This window comes from Gavia stellata, chromosome 1 (assembly GCF_030936135.1).
Source record: "Gavia stellata isolate bGavSte3 chromosome 1, bGavSte3.hap2, whole genome shotgun sequence".
NCBI classification, from domain to species: Eukaryota; Metazoa; Chordata; class Aves; order Gaviiformes; family Gaviidae; genus Gavia; species Gavia stellata.
Window position 1 is genome coordinate 18,639,579 of NC_082594.1, and position 21,376 is coordinate 18,660,954.

Here is a 21,376-nt window from a genome sequence, read left to right on the forward strand (position 1 = left end):
GGAAATGGCCTCAAGTTGTGCCAGGGGAGGTTTAGATTAGATATTAGGAAAAATTTCTTCCCTGAAAGGGTTGTCAGATACTGGAACAGGCTGCCCAGGGAGGTGGTTGAGTCACCATCCCTGGAGGTATTTAAAAGATGTGTGGATGAGGCGCTTGGGGACATGGTTTAGTGGTGGACTTGGCAGTGTTAGGTTAACAGTTGGACTTGATGATCTTAAAGGTCTTTTTCAACTTAAACGATTCTATGTTTCTATGATTTTAGTGACTCCTTAAAGCTGAAATCTTAAACTTGTCTGTTGCAAAGAATAGTAGTCCTGAAGAAAGCAAAAATATTGTTTTCATGATAAAATATTCCCTGTGCACAGATAAGTGACTTATGTAAAGAGGACCAGGCACTTAGTGCCCACCATTTCTCAGATGGAGAAGTACTGCTATGTCCCTAAATTATAACAACATTTAATATCTTTTCAAAGTCACGGTTCTTATTTTTGTCTTTGTTCAACATAACAGATGAAAAAGGTTCCTAAGGAAAAAAAAAAATTGGTTTTTGTCTGTCATTTTAAGTATTAGACAGGTCAAGAACTGAAGAATTATGTAAATCTAAATTGCTGCATGACACATAGTGGAGAAAGTAGCAAGTGAATATAATTTTTATGTATGGGGTATGTTATGGTTGCTGGTTTTGGATTTTTGTCGAGCTTGAAATGGTACACATCTATGACTGTTAACTGATCTTTTATGTGATTTTGTAGGTTCTCAGACCCAAATAAATCTTGAGGAGGGGTTTCTAGGAGGTACTAATATGGCCACAGGAAGCCCTGTATGTCCCTTCAGCAGTTTAGGAAAGATTTCTAAACATTTATTTCTGCCAGTGGTAAAACACTTATATCAGTTGGCGTTTGGTTGGGTTTGTTTTTCTGAAGAAGTGGTGATTTGCGTTAAAAACAGAAATTAATGGGTTGAAGTGTCATCCTACAGCCTGATGCATTGGGTGGATTATTGTGGAATACCATTGGGACCTCAGAGGTGCAGTAAAGGGCCTGTGTGCTTCTTCAGCAGCTTGCTGGGGGTGCGTAGCTTAGCACACTGAGGCCTGTGCCTGTGAGTTGGGTGTTCCAGCAGTGGGATAGAGCCAAGACCCCCAGAACCTCGTGGTAGCCTGGATCCTAGGGCTGCTCGCGGTTTTCAAATTCAGGTGTATGGCACAGAAACCAAACTCGCAGCAAAGGTTTTGTTAACGATAAAACTGTATGATTTGAACCGGTTCAATATGCAAATGAATCATGTGGAGCTTCCTCCATTATTTGTTTTATATGTTTTATGCTGTGTCAAGGCTCTCAGTGCTCCAGGAAGACAGGAGGGGGTGGACAGTGCCGCAGGGGGAGCAGGGGAGCCCAGCTGAAGCGGGTGGCTGACAGGGACCTCTGAGGACCCCCCACACGGGGTACTGCTCGGTAGCAGTTCTCCTCTCCCACGCTCTGCTGGCACGCTTTGCTTCGCTCGCCATCTCCAGCTGCTACCTTACTCCTCATACATGAGAACATGAGCACTTGTCGGACTGCTCAGTCAGTCTATCTTTGTCTGCTGGTTGGAAGCCAAACCAGCTGGGAGATGTGTTTGTTTTCTTAACTGGTGATCCATGCAGAAAGTAGGCTTGCAGAGTCTTTTTGTCCTTGAGCAAGACAAGCAACAGCTCTGCGTCTCAGTTTTCAGCAGGTCAAAAAAGTGTTCTTCAAACCTGTATCTAGGCCGGTGAGTTTGTGCGTTAGTTGATGCGATCTAGGGGAGAGAAATTAAGGAAATAGGTCAAATACTTGAAAAGTAAATGAGCAATCTGTTCTCAGACTGGTGCAAAAAGTAGCAGGTTTCAAACAGGGAAATTCAGTATAGACTCTAGAAATATGTTCCAATGGTGAGATTATCTAAATACTGGAATAAGTTTGTGAGGAGACTGTGGGATCCTCATTACCAAAGGCTTCAAAACCAAAGGTGGGAACGATGGAATTGTACCTTACTCACCGAGGAGGGGGATGGAGTCAGTGGCCACCAGCCCTGTTTTTCTGGAAGTCTTTGTTTTCTGCTGACACAGCTGCACTGCAGCGTGTGTCAGAGAGGTTTCTGTGTCAGGACTGGAGATCTCCCAGCTAGGAAGGCGAGAGACAGAGTTTGGGGATTTTTTGGAACATGGCTGTTCACTGGGTTTTTCCTCCGTCAGAGAGCACTTAACAGTGTTTGTCTGTTGGTATTGAAGTTATCAGTGTAGTGAGATTTAACCAGTCATCCAGGTGCCATCAGTCTCAAGAAGTTATTGTTACAGCAGTTCAGCTAGTTCCTGTCCTTGAGCTTCTTATGGCAAATCTGAAATCTGGAATTAATTAATTTTATTAATTTAAAACGAGCAAAGGTTCTGCAGGTTGATGGTATAATGCAGAGTTAGAGCCTAAACTTGACAGAATAACACTGTATGAACTCATGAATATTACGTACTGTCAGGCTTATGTTTTATTTGGTGTATTTATTTTTATTTGTAGTGAAGATAGTGCTTTTAATCAATGCGACCTATAGAGAAAGCATGTCATGGAGCTGTATTAAATTCTGTTGCTGGTGGAGGTCTATTAGGGTAATAAAAGCTTACACCTTTATATTGGTTGAGGCCAATGTATTAATGAGAACTGGAAATATGTCTACACTCAGGCCAGTAGATCCTGTTTCCAGTCTGCTTTTTCTGCTTCCAGTATTTACTAATGTGTGGCAAATCATAATTGCAAGCAGATTGTATAACGCCAAAAAGTCAGTAAAGGAAATGAGCTGTTTGCACTGGAGTTCACAATGAGCAGTAAAGTTAGGCTAAAATTACTTTTCCTGACAGCTTTCTAAGCATGCTATGGTTTATTTTTAAATCAATGAGATTAACATTTATCCTTCTTATTCTCCTTTTCCTTGACATTTTGTATGTGTGTTGCAGTACTAGTTGGGGGAATGGGGGAGGGGAGCAACAATCTTACAATTAAGAACATGATAGCTAAAAATCAACAGCTCAATAGAAAGACCACAACAGTTATTTAAATACATATTTTCATTTGTTAGATACATTCTTTGCTTTTGGAGAACCTAAAAATGGTAGGTAAAATGAAGGTATTAAGGAATGATCTATGAAAAAATTTACTAGAATAACCTAAAAATAAACAATTCAAGAAATAATGTTGCTGATAAAGTTTCAGATAGTGATGTGGTTTAGAGAACAATAATTAACTGGGAAGGTTAACTGTGTTTTTGTAACAGGTTGTATCCTTTCTTGGTTCTGAAATAATTTCTTCATTTAGATATGTTTGATAAGTTCAGTTTGATGTGCAGTTAAAGGTTGAAAAACATATTAGGATTTGAGGAACTGGATATGTTTGTTTATTCTTACTGTCCTCTTCCAGTCTGTGAATATAAATTAGGTTTGAGGCTGTTAGCCATACCAAAATGTCATAAGACAGGATGCTCAGAAGTAGTAAATTTTGTTAGTAACAGAGAATGTTTACCTTCATAAACGTTAAATTTACAAAACAGCACCTGCTTGGATGTACTTAATTTTTCTTCTGTGTATCTGCTGTATTTAAGATGGTTGTACTTTAACTATTAATTAGTAACTTTCAAATAATAGGTGTAAGATATATATTCTAGAAAATAATTAAAATTCTGGTTGAAATCTCTTTCAATTTCAGATGGAATAAGAGTCAACTTGACAGTAACCATGATTAAAAAGTTTAATCATTTGGTAAATAAGTGATGGCTCTTTTATAATTTATTAACATCATTATGGAAAAGAAAAATGGAGAAGGAAAAAATGGGACTTTAAATAGTTAGCATAAAATAGTAGCAAATTTTGTGTAAAGTCCAATGTAAAACAACCATGCCTCAGAATACTGAAATAAAAAGAAAAGTAGCAGTGGTTACTTGTGTAAACCACTGTGTGAATTAAAAGTTTGCCGATTTTAATTAGCATTATAATTAGTGATTTAAAGCACTGGTTTAAATTGATCCACCCTCACTTTGCTATCTCTGATTCCTTGAGAAACAAATGTAAAATAGCATTGTTTTGGTACAGTATGAAAAGTTCAAGTTTGTACCTGCCTGTGCAATGTTAATAACATTATGTCTAGCCATACCGAAGTTTGATGGTTCAGACAGTTTTACCAAAATGTAATTTTCTGGGAGTCCAATAGAGCCATGTTTCACAAAAGCTATTCCCACAAGAGCTAAATGCCAAGGTAATCAATCATACACTGTACGGTATCCTGTTGTTATGGATATAAAACATTATTTATGCAGTATAAAGATTTTTCAGATGTTGTTGAAATGAACAGGCAAGCAAATGAACAACTGTAAGGTATAATATGTCCTTAGCCGAAAATTGCAATTTCCTAGGTTAAAATTTGTAAAGAGGCCTTCAATACTTACAGCATGTTTGAGACTGATTTGCTGCAAGTGTGGACTTTCAGGGAGTAGTGAGAAGTCAGTCAGAAATCTATAATATGCTAATTACACCTACAGATGAGTGCCAGATCTTCTTCTCTTAGTATTTGTATACCACTTGCATTTCAATTTCTAAAACCAAAAGTTGTTACTCAGTCACTGGAAATAGGGTAAAACATTTTGGCAGCAGTACAAAACCCAAAGACTGTTTGAGGTAGTACAGTGTGGGTTCCTCAGTGAGCCCTTGCATATGATCACCACTGATACATTTAATGAATATAATTAGGCACAGGCTTAGGCTTTTGATGAAAAGTTGTCTCAACTTTCAATTTTCCCCTTGCTGCATTGTTTCAAACATTTTGTTCTTGTGCTAAGAATGACATGATAGTCATCTTCACCAGATTCATTTAATGGTGATATTTGTACAAGAAGCCCTAAGAGACTGATAGAAAACAGTGTAGCAGTGGAAAAAACAATTGCTTCCATAAATGGCTACATACTGAAATGAGGGCGACCTTCTTTCCTTCTCCCTGTCAGATCTGGCAGTTCTTTCTAATTGGTTAGCGGAAAATCTGCAGTTGTCCCTGCAGAGTAATTTTCAAACTGTGATCTTGTGATCTCCCTGGCTGAAGAGATCTGCAGCTCAGGGACTTTCAGGGACAAAGGCACAGCACTGCTGTACTTATAATCCCTTGATAGAAATTTTTTTTTTTTTTTAATTACTGTTACCTACGTACTTTTTGAGCCCATGTAAATTCTTAACACCTTCTGTATTTTTTGGCAAAACATTCATGGCTTTGCCACTTGCCACGTGAAGAGGTGCCTTCAGGTGTTTAGCCATGCATTCACTAGTTCTGTTTGCTGTTGTTGATTTAATTCCCCTATACCTGCTGCTACCTCTTCTCCCTCTTCACTGTTTTTCTACCTCCTTCTCAATCTGTTCCAGTGCTGTTCTCATGCCTTCTTACTCTTCCTACTCTTTCCCATTTTTTTAAATAGCTTCAGTAAGTTCTTCTTTCCACCATGGTTCCCTTTGTCATCACTCTGTCACCTCCATCAGATCTTCTCTCAAGAGTCACAGAATCACAGAATCACTAAGGTTGGAAAAGACCTGTAAGATCATCAAGTCCAACCATCAACGCAACACCGCCATGCCCATTAAACCATGTCCCACAATGCCTCGTCCACACGTTCCTTGAACACCTCCAGTGATGGTAACTCCACCACTTCCCTGAGCAGCTTATTCCAGTGTCTCACCACTCTCTCAGTAAAGAAATATTTCCTCATATCCAACCTGAACCTCCCCTGGCGCAACTTGAGGCCATTTCCTCTTGTCCTGTCGCTAGTCACTTGGGAGAAGAGACCAACACCCACCTCTCTGCAACCCCCTTTCAGAAAGCTGTAGAGAGCGATGAGGTCTCCCCTCAGCCTCCTCTTCTCCAGGCTGAACAACCCCAGTTCCCTCAGCCGCTCCTCATCAGACTTGTGTTCCAGACCCCTCACCACCTTCGTTGCCCTTCTCTGGACACGCTCCAGCACCTCAATGTCCTTCTTGTAGTGAGGGGCCCAAAAGTGAACACAGTACTCGAGGTGCGGCCTCACCAGCGCTGAGTACAGGGGCACGATCACCTCCCTACTCCTGCTGCCCACACCATTTCTGATATAAGCCAGGATGCCATTGGCCTTCTTGGCCACCTGGGCACACTGCTGGCTCATATTCAGCCGGTTGTCGACCAATACCCCCAGGTCCTTTTCTGCGGGGGAGCTTTCCAGCCACTCGTCCCCAAGCCTGTAGCGTTGCATGGGGTTGTTGTGACCCAAGTGCAGGACCCGGCACTTGGCCTTGTTGAACCTCATCCAGTTGGCCTGGGCCCATCGATCCAGCCTGTCCAGATCCCTCTGCAGAGCCTTCCCACTCTCAAGCAGATCAACATTCCCTCCCAACTTGGTGTTGTCTGCAAACTTGCTGAGGGTGCACTCAATCCCCTCATCCAGATCATCGATAAATATATTAAACAAGACCGGTCCCAAAACTGAGCCCTGGGGGACTCCGCTTGTGACCGGCCGCCAACTGGATTTCACTCCATTCACCACAACTCTCTGGGCTCGGCTGTCCAGCCAGCTTTTTACCCAGCGAAGAGTGCACCTGTCTAAGCCACGTAGTCTTCCTCTCTTTGACCGTCTCATCTTTGTCTTACAGTTCTTCCCTGTTCATCTTTGATTCCCACTTCCACACTGGCCTTTTGTCACTGCCACATTTCTTCATGCCCTTCTGTTCATTTGCACATTTAGACCTGTTTCAATTCTACTCAATAGACATCATTGGTCCTGTTCTTTAGCAACTGCTCTCTGATTTATTTCCCTCTTACACGGCTCCTCTTCTCTGAGAGCCCTGACGTTAATCAGCCTTCCTCTCACGTGCTGGTTGTTCACTTGGCCTTTCTATATCTGCTCCAATTTTTAGGGGGTTTGCAGATGTGACCACCCTCTGTTCTGGTGTCTGTCTTCTCTAGTAGTTCCTCCTTCACAATTTCACGGATCTGATAGCCTTCAGTCTCCTTCTATGACAATGTTTTGCACAGCTATGCCTTTTGCTTTTTTCCTCCTATCTGTGGAGAAATCTTGTCCATGAATACAAATTCATGTCTGTACTCAGTCTTATCTCAGTCTCTACTCCAGCTCTACCTTTCTGTCCAAATTAAAATCTTAGCTGATGTTTCATGGATTAGGCAATTCTCAAGAAAAAAGTTCAACCTTCTTTGCAATCTCCTTTCTCCGTCAATGTGAGTATCACCACTATCTCTCACTTTAGCCTGTGCCTTAGTATCGCCATGGTCACTTTCTGGTGCTTATCTAAATCCTTCTTAATCCTCCTTTTGTCCCTTAATTTTCCACAGATGACAAATTATGTGCTCGCTCTTTCCTGAAGAGAACTCTTCTGTACTAACATTGCTCAGCCCTATTGCACAAATGATGTTACGTTTTATCTTAATTCCCCAAGTAACACTAACTCTCAGCAATTATTCTTTTTTTTTTTTTTTTGCTTTGAAATTGCTTTACGTTATTTTAGACCTGAAAAATTGTGTTTCTTTCAATTGGTTGGTCTAAAAGATCTTGCCTCATATAAATCTTTTTTGTTCTTCCTACTTGGCATTTCTAAGACATGCCTTTCCTATTTTATTTGTTCATGTAGATAAAATTGTTATCAAGAGATATTGTGATTTTTTTGTCTTGACTTCTGCAGTGTCTTCTCTGCCTTCCTTTATGAATGCCATTTTGCTCCATTAGTATCTATTCAAAGTGCTGCTGCGAAGTTACCTCTCTTCATGTGTCTCCACAGGCCCTTAACTTTCAGCACCCTTCATGGCCTCTCATCTATCAATTGCTATCAAGAGCTTAGTTCTCTACTGGTTGTTTCCCACTTGCTTATTTTTCAACCACCACCTTGATATTTTTTTTTGCCCTCAGCTTTTCCTCACACTTAAAAGCTGCTGGTGGATGGCTGCCAGTCTACCTCGAAAGCTTTTTCAATGTCTTCATCCAGGATCCCCTTTGCAGCAATGCCTGTGGAAATACAAGAGGGCAGGTCTCCTGCTGTGTCATGCCCATTGCTCATAATCTTCCCCAGGCAGCTTGCTTCCTTGTCCTTCATCAGGCTGTATTTGTCTGTTCTCTCATGTCTCCCACTTAACCCTTACGCTCTTTGGGCCAGGAGTTGTCTTTTGCAAGATTTTGTAGAAAGGAATTAATGGCTTGGGAAGGTGGATTCAACCACAAAAAAATAATTAATAATAAATGACCCTGCAAGAGTGGAGCATCAGTCAGATGCTTTCTGATTTGCTGGTTATTTGTTTGCATATTTGAACAGATGTGTATCTATTGCTGCTGATAAATAGATCCTGAATGAAGGCAGACAAGGTCTTATTCTCACAGCAAGTAGTTGAGTCAGTGCCGTGAGCAGCAATGCTACTTCTGGGTTTCTTTTCCTCAGTAATGTACGTAGAAGCACCAGTAACGGTTAAAATAATTTTCACTGCAAGGAATTAATTTGATTCATATTTTTTCTCCCTGTAAATGTGCTATTTTACATACGTATTTTGTACAAGCATTTTGAGTATGTGACTTAAACAGTACAGTGAAAACATGAAAGTCTTGTTGTAGGACAAGTGTTTAATGCCAGTGTTGCTGTTTCTTGTGCACTGAATACAAATCAGATGTTTCAAGAAAAAGAGCAGAACCAACCAGTTTACAGAAGTACATGACGTGTGAGGTTTCCATTCTGATTATTTCATGTCAGAGCTGCTGTTGATCTGTTCATTCTTGAAAAATACACGTCACTAAGCAAAAAGTGGTCTCTCCTCCCAGTCTCTGCTGTGAGTAGTGGTGGTGGTGGGACATCTCTGCTGCGGCATGGCAGAGGATGCAGTTCCTTCAGGCTCGTTCAAATGTGCCAGAAAGTGATACAGAGAAAATTCTCTTGTGTAGGCACCATCTCTGTGGACATATGCTGAGGTTCCCTGGAGAAGACTCATGTGTTGAAATGTTTGAACACAGAGACTACTTTGGAGAATCACTTTCTGTATATGATCTGACAGCCATGACTGCTGTGAACCTAAAAGTAGAGAGAAAGAGGGAGCGTAAAGAGACAGTCCAAGGATTACGTGTGGAGAATAGAAGTTAAAAACCAGTGTTCTGCATTGTGGTTTTCTGGGTTTTTTTGACAGGACCTTAGACTTTTGGACATGGCTGTTGGCATGTTTAATTCTCTCAGGCATTTTTACTAATTTCTTTCTATAAGGCACAGCGAATAAAACCCCGTTTTTTTTTCCTGTACTACTTGCTCACTTGCAAGCAAATTGATACCTGACAAACTAGCATTAGAAAGACTTCAAAATAAAAATTGTTTAGACTTTTCTGGTTTGAAGCCTCTGCATTATTAAATGCTTTAAATCAATTTTGTTTCAGACAGGGATTTATTGTGCATGGTGGCATCTCTGTCTAGCTGCTGGCATGGCAGGCATGGGGACCTTTATACTTTGCCAGAGATAGAATCATAGAATCATTTAGGTTGGAAAGGGCCTTTAAGGTCATCAAGTCCAACTATCAACCTGACACTGCTAAGTTCACCACTAAACCATGTCCCCAGGTGCCTCATCCACACGTCTTTCAAATACCTCCAGGGATGGTGACTCAACCACCTCCCTGGGCAGCCTGTTCCAATGTCTGACAACCCTTTCAGGGAAGAAAGTTGTCCTAATATCCAATCTAAACCTCCCCTGCCACAACTTGAGGCCATTTCCTCTTGTCCTGTCACTAGTCACTTGGGAGAAGAGACCAACACCCACCTCTCTGCAACCCCCTTTCAGGAAACTGTAGAGAGCGATAAGGTCTCCCCTCAGCCTCCTCTTCTCCAGACTGAACAACCCCAGTTCCCTCAGCCGCTCCTCATAAGACTTGTGTTCCAGACCCCTCACCACCTTCGTTGCCCTTCTCTGGACACGCTCCAGCACCTCAATGTCCTTCTTGTAGTGAGGGGCCCAAAACTGAACACAGGATTCGAGGTGCGGCCTCACCAGTGCTGCGTACAGGGGCACAATCACCTCCGTACTCCTGTTGGCCACACTGTTTCTGATACAGGCCAGGATGCCGTTGGCCTTCTTGGCCACCTGGGCACACTGCTGGCTCATATTCAGCCGGCTGTCAGCCAGCACCCCCAGGTCCTTTTCTGCTGGGCATCTTTCCAGCCACTCGTCCCCAAGCCTGTAGCATTGCATGGGGTTGTTGTGACCCAAGTGCAGGACCCGGCACTTGGCCTTGTTGAACCTCATCCAGTTGGCCTGGGCCCATTGATCCAGCCTGTCCAGATCCTTCTGAAGAGCCTTCCCACCCTGAAGCAGATCAACATTCCCTCCCAACTTGATGTTGTCTGCAAACTTGCTGAGGGAGCACTCAATCCCCTCATCCAGATCATCGATAAATATATTAAACAAGACCGGCCCCAAAACTGAGCCCAGGGGAACACCACTTGTGACCGGCCGCCAACTGGATTTAGCTCCATTCACCACAACTCTTTGGGCTCAGCCATCCAGCCAGTTTTTCACCCAGTGAAGAGTACACCTGTCCGAGCCATGAGCAGTCACTTTCTCCAGGAGGATGCTGTGGGAAACGGTGTCAAAGGCTTTGCTAAAATCTAGGTAGAATACATCCACAACCTTTCCTCAACCACTAAGCAGGTCACCTTGTTATAGGAGATCAGGTTAATCAGGCAGGACCTGCCTTTCATAAACCCATGTTGACTGGGCACACATCCTTGTAGTCTTCCTGAGTTGCCTGCCCCTTCTTCCAAAGATCAGAAACTTTCCTTTTTTTTTCCTGAGTTCCATCCAAAGGTCTCTCTTCAGCCAGGTTTCTCGTCTTCCCCGCCGGCTCATCTTCCGGCACATGGGGACACCCTGCTCCTGTGCCTTTAAGACTTCCTTCTTGAAGAGTGTCCAGCCTTCCTGGACTCCTTTGCCCTTCAGGACTGTCTCCCAAGGGACTCTGACCACCAGGCTCCTAAATAGGCAAAAGTCAGCCCTCTGGAAGTCCAAGGTAGCAGTTCTGCTGACCCCCCTCCTTAATTCTCTGAGAATTGAAAACTCTATCATTTCATGATCATTGTGCCCAAGACGGCCTCCCACGGTCGCATCCCCTACAAGTCCTTCTCTGTTAACAAACAACAGGTCCAGCGGGGTGCCTTTCCTAGTTGGCTCACTCACCAGCTGTGCCAGGAAGTTATCTTCCACACACTCCAGGAACCTCCTGGGCTGTTTCTTCTCTGCCGTATTGTATTTCCATGAGACATCTGCTAAGTTGAATGAGAACAAGGGCTACGGACTGTGAAACTTCTCACAGCTGCTTATAGAATATTTCACCTGTCTCCTTATCCTGGTTGGGTGGTCTATAACAGACTCCCACATGATACCTGCCTTGTTGGCCTTCCCCCTGATTCTTATCCACGAGACACTCAACCCTATCGTCACCATTGTTAACCTCTAGACAGTAAAAACACTGCTTGACATACAGCCTACGCCACTGCCTCTCCTTCTTTGCCTGTTCAAAATGAAGGTACTGCTCTGTTAACTCAAATGCTGTAGACTTTGTTTATGGTACTGAAGATCCTACGTTTGATCTGTTATGGCAAATAAACCAACTGTGTGCTCATGCCCATATTTCACTGCACAGGAACTATTAACTTGCACTCCTGTGAAATCTGTATACAAGCCATCTCTAAAATCAAGAGTATATGCAGTAGGTTGACCCTTGTGTCTGTGAAAATTTCACATATTCCAGTGTGTAATTTGTTTCCAGTGCTACCCACCTAGTAACTTAGTTTCTTTTAAGTTGTATTTTCATGTCTGTAACATGAATTATATTTAAGTTAACAGTATAGTTGTTTTACCCTGACCTTTCCCACCAGAATTATATTAGTCTGCCTTTTTGTTAAAATCGCATCGATAATTGTAGGTAGTGACAACTTGAAGAGTCTTGTCTTTACAATAAGTATTCCACATGGGTCTTAAAAGAGCAAATAAAAAAATTAAAAGCATACGGTCTAGTTGTGAGATGTACCCATTATAATTCAAATGCAGATAAAGGCAAATATGTTTTTAACAAAAAATAGTCTTTGAGTAGATTTAGGAAGTTCTCAGCATTTCATTTTGAGGTAGATGAGTTTGTAATTGTGAATTTACCAAATTATAGTACCTTTCTCTATACGCATTTATTATGTTGCTATTAATTCTGGTATGGAGTATAAGTACTTTGTAGATATCAAGTCTACAGATAAACATATACATACTACTGTGAAAATGACAGAAGCTTTACTAATATAAAAAAGCCAGAAGTGAATATGTGGAAATTTCTATGATTTTTGTGTTTTCAGTGGTTCTGAACTGTGCTTGTGGCAGGAGCCATTTCCAGCACAAATTGCTTTGCTGCAGTTACACATCAAAGATTTGAATGTCAGTATATATGCATCAGTGTGTGCTAGTTTGGAACACAGGCTCACCCATTCACTGACCATAAAATGTGGGGCATTTAGGAATGCCAAGAAAGAAAATTAAGTATTTTCACGTACATTATTTGAGACCACTGGTAAAAGCAAGATTCTGCTGGCCAAACTAGCCTAATTGTATTATTTAAGATGTCAGATTGCTTAAAAAGAAAGAAAGAATGACTGGATGAAATTGAACGTTGGTGTGACTGCTAGTGATTGGGAAGGGTGAATGATTCGAAGATGAAGATAAGAGTTATCTGTCCCTTCTACTGAAAATCAAAAATGGTATTCTGTAAAGTGGTGTGAAAACCAGGAGCTGTGGCTAACTCCTCCCAGAGCCTGAAGGTCAGTTAGATCCTCTTAGTGCAAAGACTATGTCTGTCTGATGAACTTGCAACCTTGGTTTCTCCAATTTTTGGTTACCAGCCTTTCTGGCCAGCCCATGCAACTTGGCCAGTCCTTCTGAAACAGTTGACCCTGTTCGTGTCCACATCATCTCTGTTCTGTGGTGTGCCTTGAAGGCATCTGTGTACTTCATACCAAGAGAACAGGAGGTCCTGCAACAACAACCTGCTCTCTGCTCTTCCCATGCTTCTGTTTATCACTTCCTACTTATCCATAAGAAGAAAAAAGCCTAGGAGGAGTGGCAAATCCAACTGTGGAATGGACATGTATGTCACTTATTAGAATTAACATTCAATGTTGATGCAGATGACAAAGGGTAGACGACAACAGGAAGAACGCTTTCATGACTTGGTCACAATTCATGAAGGTTAACCTTAAACACGACTGCACACATCTTAGAAATATGGTGGAAAGGTGGCCTTTCCCCTCTTAGCTTGCAAGATCCTTCCCCCAGTGGAGATGCTTTCTGTGTTTGGATTTGAAGGCTACTGATAAGCATTAGATGGTATGGAGTGTAGTTGTCCAATTTTGGCATGGTTTAGGGGCATGGTTTAGGCAGCTCTTTGTATGTCAGATCAGCACTTGGTTCACTCCACTGGCTACCAGTCAGATTTCAGTATCGTCTAAGGCTTTGGTCTTGATCTTCAAAGCAACTGTTGGATCAAACACCCCAGCTACATCAAAGGCTGTATTTCTATTTGTGAACTGCCAGAATAGCTGTATTCTTTTGGGGCAATGTAGATGATGAAATATCAGAGCAATCAGGCATCAGCTGGGGACACAGTGTTTTGGGTTGGGGGTACAGGCTATGAAATAAAAGACCTGCGAGGCGATCAGGTGAATCCAGAGTAAGATGTTTTAAAGGAAATGCTACAAATCCTCTCTGTACGTGAATATTTTCTATCATAAACATGATGCAGAAACAACTCCCATTTTTATCTGAAAAATACTTTTCAAAAAGAAGAAAATTAATAAAATTTGGAATTCTGTCAGATCATGAAAGGGTTTATATTTTTAAATATCGTTCTATATGAGCTGTAATATGCCAGATTTTTAAAAGTAGTGTACTTCTGTAGGGTAACCTCCTAGCAATATTTAAAGCTTACCTTTTCTTAGCGTTATAATCACAAACACCACTTACTGGGAGAAGCCATATTATTAGCAAAAGCTGAAGGGTTGCATAGCTCAAAAGGAGTTGAATATTGTATAAGTATGACCGTTGATGGACTCAAATCAATTCTGATCAACTGCGAAACAAACGTTAAAGGTTTTGGTTTTAGCTGATCAGAAATATTCCCCCGCTGTGCTTTATAAAGTACTATGGACAGAACTGATAGTGCCAAAACAATTATTTCTCCCCCCTCAGCCTCGTTGCTAGGAACTGATAAATTCCTTAAAGGGTTGCAACTCCAGACAATTTAATTGGATTAAAAAAAGAAACCTATTAAATTAGATATAAATTAAATACCATAATAAATATGTAGTCTATAAATTAAATCTTGGAAAATACAACATTTTTATGTATGTGCAGGTTTTCCTGGTATGTTTTTTCAGTTCTCCCTTTTTATCTGATGGTAATAGATAATTTTCATCTGAGTGCCTAATGCCTGGTAGAAATGAGAAATCATACTGCTGTTTTGAACATTTGAGTCCCCTGAGTGTCTGTTTTCTTAAGAAGGTACATAAATTTCTTCTTTTTAAGCTTCTCTTAGCCTGCCTAACACATTTACCCGAGCTCCACCAGCCGTTCAGCCTTCTTTACGAAGAGAGGAAGTTGTCATTACGTCGTGTAACAAAACCAACTAGAAGTTGAATTGGAGGTATTCTGTTGAGAAACAGGGCAAAAGCTTTAGAGGAATCTGCCGTGTTTGCCTCATCTAGTGTGTGTTTCCAAAATGACTACAGTGAGGTAGACTGTGATCATTGTTGGCTTGGTACAGTGTGGAAGGTTGAAGGCAACGAGGTTTCCAAAACCTCCAGCACATAAATTGTGCTGAATTTTTCTAAAATGCTGAGTTTGCATAAGAAGAATCTCTTTTATGCCTCAGAGGGAGACTATGTGAATGCAGAAATGTTTTCATCTCAATGTCATGTTAAAACTGAAAGTCTTTGTGCAAAGTTTCTATGGAACTAGATTGCAAAATACATGGGCCAGTCTGGTGTAAAAAAAGAGAGAGCTTGTCACCCCTGAGCAGAATGAAAATAACAAGGTGATTGCCACTGAATCCTGTTCTCCTGACCAGCCTGATTTGATGTCTGAATGGGTTTCCTTCCACAGCTGAACTTCGTAGTAAAGACACACTCCAAAACACATTGTCGCTAACCTTAGACACAAAGTACAGGTGGTCAAAATCTGTTCTTCAGTTAATCTCTTCTTTGATAGTGATTGCCTTAGGAAGGATCTAAGCCTGAGTCTGTAAATTGCATCCTATTTGTATCTGAAGAACTTCTACAAGTGTTATCTTGAACTATGATTTTACTTTTTTCTCCAGCTCTTGTGGTGAGTATTGTGAAGTTAAGTCACAAGATTTCTTCTTCCTGACTGCCTGATATAAATTTGAAGCAAAAGGGGAAAAATAATGAGTTTCTATTGTACAGCTGTGGATGATAAATGTTAATGTTCAAATTCTTAACAATTTTGGGGTCTTACAAATATTTTAATGAATATGTAACTGGTGATACTTATAAGAAATATGATCTCATGATTCTGATGAATTAAAGAGGCATCTTTGCCAATTACTTCTTTTGTTATAGTAAGCATTACCTTGAACACATCTCTGCAAATTTTCTGTTGGAAAAAAATGAATATGAATGTGTAATGAAAGCGAAGGTTTGATCTGTATATGTGTAATTGTCTTATGTGCACATATATGAATGACAAAACTTAGGAAACAATGTAGTCTCAACATTTTACTGACATAATTAAGAATATGAATGAACAGCCCAGGTCTTAAAAGATGACTGTCAATAAATGTTAGTATTACAGAACCCTGTTTCATAGTGTCACACATACACATAAAAAAAACCTTTGTTCCATGCAACAGCTTTGAATACTACTTCTCTTTTTTTTTTGTTTTTTTAAAATATAGAATTGGTATGCACCAGTTGTATTAAAAGAATAGATGCAATGGGAGGGACAAGTAAAGAACAAATATTTAATGTTTAAAGAAATTGAAATAAACTATAATGCAGAATGCTTTTCAAATATGGAAATTAATTAAAAAAAAGGTGACATTCAAAATAGTTTTCTGTTGAGTTAGTAGTGCTTTGTAATACTGTACTAAAAGATGAGCTAGAAGATATTTTTGTAAGCAAAAAAATACTTTAAGAAAACCCCACAAATCCAAACCGAACTTTGTTATGAAGTAGCACGTGAAGTTCCTGGTAATCAACATGCTTTTTCAGTCAGTGGTTATGTTACCTTAGGCAGTTTACAGTGCTGCTGTGTCTGACAATGCTTTTAGTGATTTTTTGCTATACCTAATTGTGCCCAGCTATGCAATTACCTTTACTAGTATGTCAGAATAGTCAAGAACAAAATGTATGTTTAGTATGTTTTTCTTCTGCCTTCTGATTGCAAATCTGGCTTTTATCCCTTTCTTCTGCTTGCTTTCAGTGCACTGCAGAAGTGTCACTGGACAAGCAATAAGGGTCTTTTGCAGTGGTGACTAATCTTACCCTTGACCAGCTCATTTCCTTTCACTTCCTCTATGTGCAGATATAAAGGGGACCTTTGGTATGTTTTTTTGTTTGGTTTTTGGGTTTTTTTAATTTATTGTGGTGAGGTGTGTGCACGTAAGGACAGTGTTCTGTTAAAACCTGGTAATAGATGGAAATGGTGAAAAATCAGAACAAAAATGAACTTTAAATATTTAATGATGTGAAGGTATTCATAGAATGAAGGATCATTTAAATGAGTACTGCTTTGGAAACTCAGCTGTGTGCGTGTTGATTAGATACATAAACAAAAGGTAGCAATGTCTTTAATTGTAGCTTTTTTGCATTTGGTTTTGCTTTTCGCATAAATATGCATGGATCTGGGGTTCACGTTGCTTAGAAATGCCTGTAAGCTTTTTGTTTGCATTTTTGTGTGCATATACAATTGCGTATGTCCTCCAGTCTGTCTGCTTTCTTCATGCCTGTTAGCAAAAATGTGCAGAAGTGGTGCCATCAGTTCAGGACTGTGTGGAGCAGAACCTGTATCTGCAAAAGCAGTTGGCTTTATTGTATTATGCAAGACTTTTATGGAATAGCATCTTCTGTGCCCTCTTTGTTAAGGAATTAGTGATGCATTCCCGCATCCTGGGGAAACTTCCCAACGCCAGCAGCCCATCCTGAGATGTGGTGTGGGGATGGAGGGAAGCTGAGCCCCAGAGAGGCTAGATGAGAGGGTCTGGGGGGAACCCTGAAGAACATGCATCACTTGTGGTGGATGGCTGAAACTCCCTTAGGGTAGTTAATTCAGCTTAAGGAGCACTTTGGTTTTTAACTGCAAGGACACCCAGATGAGTTTTAAATCAGAGTATTTAATGAAATACACTTTACAGCAGTGATTAATGTGTCCGTAAACTCATATCTCTTTGCCAGTGTGTTTCTGAGAGACAGTAAAGCTTCATATTACTTAAACACTTGCTCTCAGATGACTGTTGATTAGTTGCTGCCCAAATATCTCTTAGATTCGGTAGATTTAAGATGATGATATTGGGAAGGTAGAATTTGAATGTAAATCCTTGTGCTTCCTTTTTGAATAATATTTCTTCAACCTTTAACAAACAGCTTTGGAGGAGAGAGCACTGATGATGACAGAAACGATTCCGGTTTCCTGGCTATAATAATGGTGGCCTTTGACTGCGGTTGAGGGCAATGTTTTTTGTTACGGTACCCTTATTAATGTGGTTGTGGCAAGTAACATGGACTTGTTTGCTTGTCTTGTAACTCTCCATTTGTCACCTGGCAGGTTGAAGAGGAAACAGTGGCCTTTCTTGCTCACAGTGGAAGTGAAGAAGAGTTTGATCCAAGTACTCTTCCAGATCCTGATAAATACAAAGATTCTGATGAAGAGCAGGATTCGGAAAGCGAAGACAGCTATAGGTATGTACACATCTTCCACATTCATGTTTTTTAGAAACTGTTCTGTTTAGATGTTAGGAACTCATTTTACAGTCATCCTCTTGCTCCTGGGACTTAGTATTTAAATTTGTTTGTGAGGTAGGTGCTGAACAGAAATCCGTGCTGGAGGCTATTATTTTCTTTTGTGAAGCTGTATGAGAAAGATTTTTCAGTCAGTGTTGAAGGGGTCTTGATGAGACTTTTCCACATGCAAAAATCTTGACTAATTCCCTGGAGGTTTCATGTATTTCAGAAGTACATTTCTCTACTGTCACATTACAGGTTCTGTTTGAAAGGAAAAACAGTGAAGTCATTTGAGGATTTGGATGAGCCCTCTGTTCCTGTGCTATATTAAATAAATTTGTGCATGGTGAAACTTGATAAGTTTTATGATTCAGTGTTGCTCAGACTTTTCAACACTACAAATGAAGTGGAATCTGAGTTAGAAGTAAATATATAATAAAATTAACACTGTTCAACTTTTCTTCTTAATTTATAACAGTGTTTTTAATTATATAAACTAGAAGATTTTGTTTCTTGTAGTTTAGCAGAGAAGCACAGGGTGGGGATGAGGATCCGTAGTTGAGGGCAACATACTGCATTTCTGCAGCACGTACTACAGGAAGACTGAGGGATACTGCATGAAGTCCTGTGTGGCCTTTGTCGTTGGCTTCACCGCAACAAGAAGTCCATCTGTGTGTTTCTGACAAACAGCCTATCATTTAACAGATTAAGAAACATGATCTTGACACTTAAATGGGAGTATAGATCTTTATTTTGCTCTCTTCTAGGTGTCTAGGTTCATAAATCTCTTGCTTTTCACGTCTGAATCAGCTAAATGCTAGTGGCTAGAATGTCCCTAGCCCCGTGTCACTGCATGTTGTGGGGGCAGTATGTAAGACTGGGTGTTGGGACATGGATTTAAAGATTGGATAGCCCTAAGTTAACAGGCTGGTGACCATGTCCCTTGTAGCCCGTTCACCAGTGTGTTGGTCAATAGAACTGACAAGGATGGGGGAAATGCACTGCTTTTTCTGAGCAGCAGTAAATTGCTCCTTCTTTGTGCAAGGGGGAGAAAGAGGGTAACTATAAGTCAATTATAGTTCCTTCTGGTTTTACGTTTCCTTAAGCTGATTCAGTATCTGCACTCCATGTAGAATGAATGAAAAAGCTGTGTAAAATGTCAATACAGCTTCCTAAAAACAAGCAGAAAATGACACCTATCGTTCTTAAACAAGAATCTTCCAGTTCCTTCTGTATTTATGACCACTTGACTCTGCCCATCAGCTTTTGGTGGGGAAAGCGGCATAATTTGGTAAAGAAGTTCTCTTTTAATGAAGTTTAAGATTTGGTATTTGTCGGGGAGGGCTATATAAGAGGATTTGTATGTTGCTTTTCACGTGTTACTAGAGTTGAAATATATCTGTCCATATTTGATAAATGCATCCTCTAGTGGTATTTGTATATTGCTTGTAGTGGAGCCAGGTTAATACAATGAAACTTTATTCTCAGCTTCTTCCAGGTAACATCAGTAATATGCTTAATATTGTCTTTTTAATATATGAGATTCTGATGAGTAAAACCTGGATATAAGGCAGCGATTTGAGCTAGAAGATCCTGTAAAATAACATTTTGTTGGAAGGGGCCATCTCTGTTTGGTCTAATATTAACTATGAAACAAGGCCCAGAAGAAAAGTGTATTTAGCAATTCTGCGTTTACGTAGGACATTAACGGAGGTGCCAAGAGAAGTATTTCAGGATAGTAATGTTTCTCAATCTAGGACCATAGCAGTGCCAGTTCTGTCATTTTGCCTTTGAGAGCAAATTCTGAGCTGACTTCTGTAGTAATGCTTTGCTGCAGGTAACAAAGTAGAGAGGGAATCTTGATAGTTTTTGGTAGTTTGTTTCTTGGAAGGAGTAAACCCAAGAGTTTATTGAGAAAGTTTGAAGTAAAGCTTTGTTAAGTGGTTAGAGACTGAGCAACACTTGTCTTGTTTATTGGTGTATATGTTGCTGCTGAAGGACAGATTCCTGGAATCCATTAAGCTGATGGACAACTGACCTGGTGGGAAGGACTTACCAGCAACTGAGTACAGGAAACCTAGTGTCACAACACTACCTACCAAATATTTAATTACCTCAGGCATTTCCTAATTACTGCTAAATTGTTACATAATTCCTGTAGGAAAAAGGTAGCGTTTTAGTGCCGTGTTTCTTAAACAAGATTTTGCGTTATTTCAACTTGTAGGCTTAGCTAGCTTGACAACACAATATTTTGTAGCATAACTACTTAGTAAGTATTTTGAAAAAGTTATGGGGTCAGTCAGTTTAAAATTGGGAATTTTGTATAGTTTACTTTCATTAAGTAACCATTTATCTAGGGGAGATCATTTCTGTCTTTTTTTATGTATTCATACATCACTTTTTGTATTGATCCTTTCCCCAAAGATGTCAGCTAGACTCAAGATTAGCTAAGCTTTAAGAATAAAAGCTGACAGAGATGGACAGATTTTTGGCAGTGGTAATCAGTGCAGATTTTTTTTGAATCTGGCTGATCTGGCCCCCTGGAGTCAGAGTGTCTGCTCTCAAGGAGAGCTAAGACTCAAAGAAGGTCTAGGGCCTTGGTCATTTCCCCTTCCAATGAAGTAGGTGGGAAAAGAATGAACATACAAAACAAAAAGACAGGAATGTAGTAATAATTTCTGACAGGGTATTTTGCTCAGTATATCTCAAAACACTTTACAAAGGAGGTCAGTATGATTTTTGTAGCCAGGCCTGTTGAGTCACTCAGTAACTTGTCCTAAGATCATGGCAGTGACACAGGTCTGATAATGAAATTCAGGCACCCAGAGGGCCTATTGAGTGCTTCATCCACTAGACAGATGGCATTCCCTTTGAAACTACAACTAATCACATGTTGTAACTGATTTTTAAAATATTTTGCTTGTTTTCAGTATGCCAGGTTTACACATGTAAATTTAATACCACATAGACACAGTTTAATCCTTTCTGGTTTTCTATTTTATTGGACTGGTCCTTACTTGAGTTAGTTTTTCAGGGAATATTTTCTTGGAACTTTGTCTACAGTATTTCAGTTATCTCAAGGAGATTAGTCTTGAATGTAATTCGGGCTGAAGTGCGTAACTTTGAACACAAAAAATACACTATATATATGTATATATGATTCAACTGGAGTTGAGATATGGATTTTTTTTCCTCCATGTGTTAAGACTTGTCAGGTTTTAATTTACTAAGTGTACTTTAAATATGTTGCTTGGACTATGTTTGGAGGTGACTTTAGAGCAAAGTACAACATTAGAATATTTTGCATGGTACACTGCTATCTACGTTGTATCTGTGTA

The 21,376-nt window shown here is 40.2% G+C and overlaps 1 protein-coding gene across 1 annotated transcript in view; it reads left to right on the top strand.

Annotated features, from left to right (window-relative positions):
* Window positions 1–21,376, top strand: part of DDX10 (DEAD-box helicase 10) — a 201,208-nt gene that overhangs the window by 169,282 nt on the left and 10,550 nt on the right. The window contains exon 17 of the mRNA XM_059818823.1: window positions 17,863–17,996. Within this exon, the coding sequence (XP_059674806.1) occupies window positions 17,863–17,996 (134 nt within the window). The remainder of the gene's footprint in view (window positions 1–17,862; window positions 17,997–21,376) is intronic.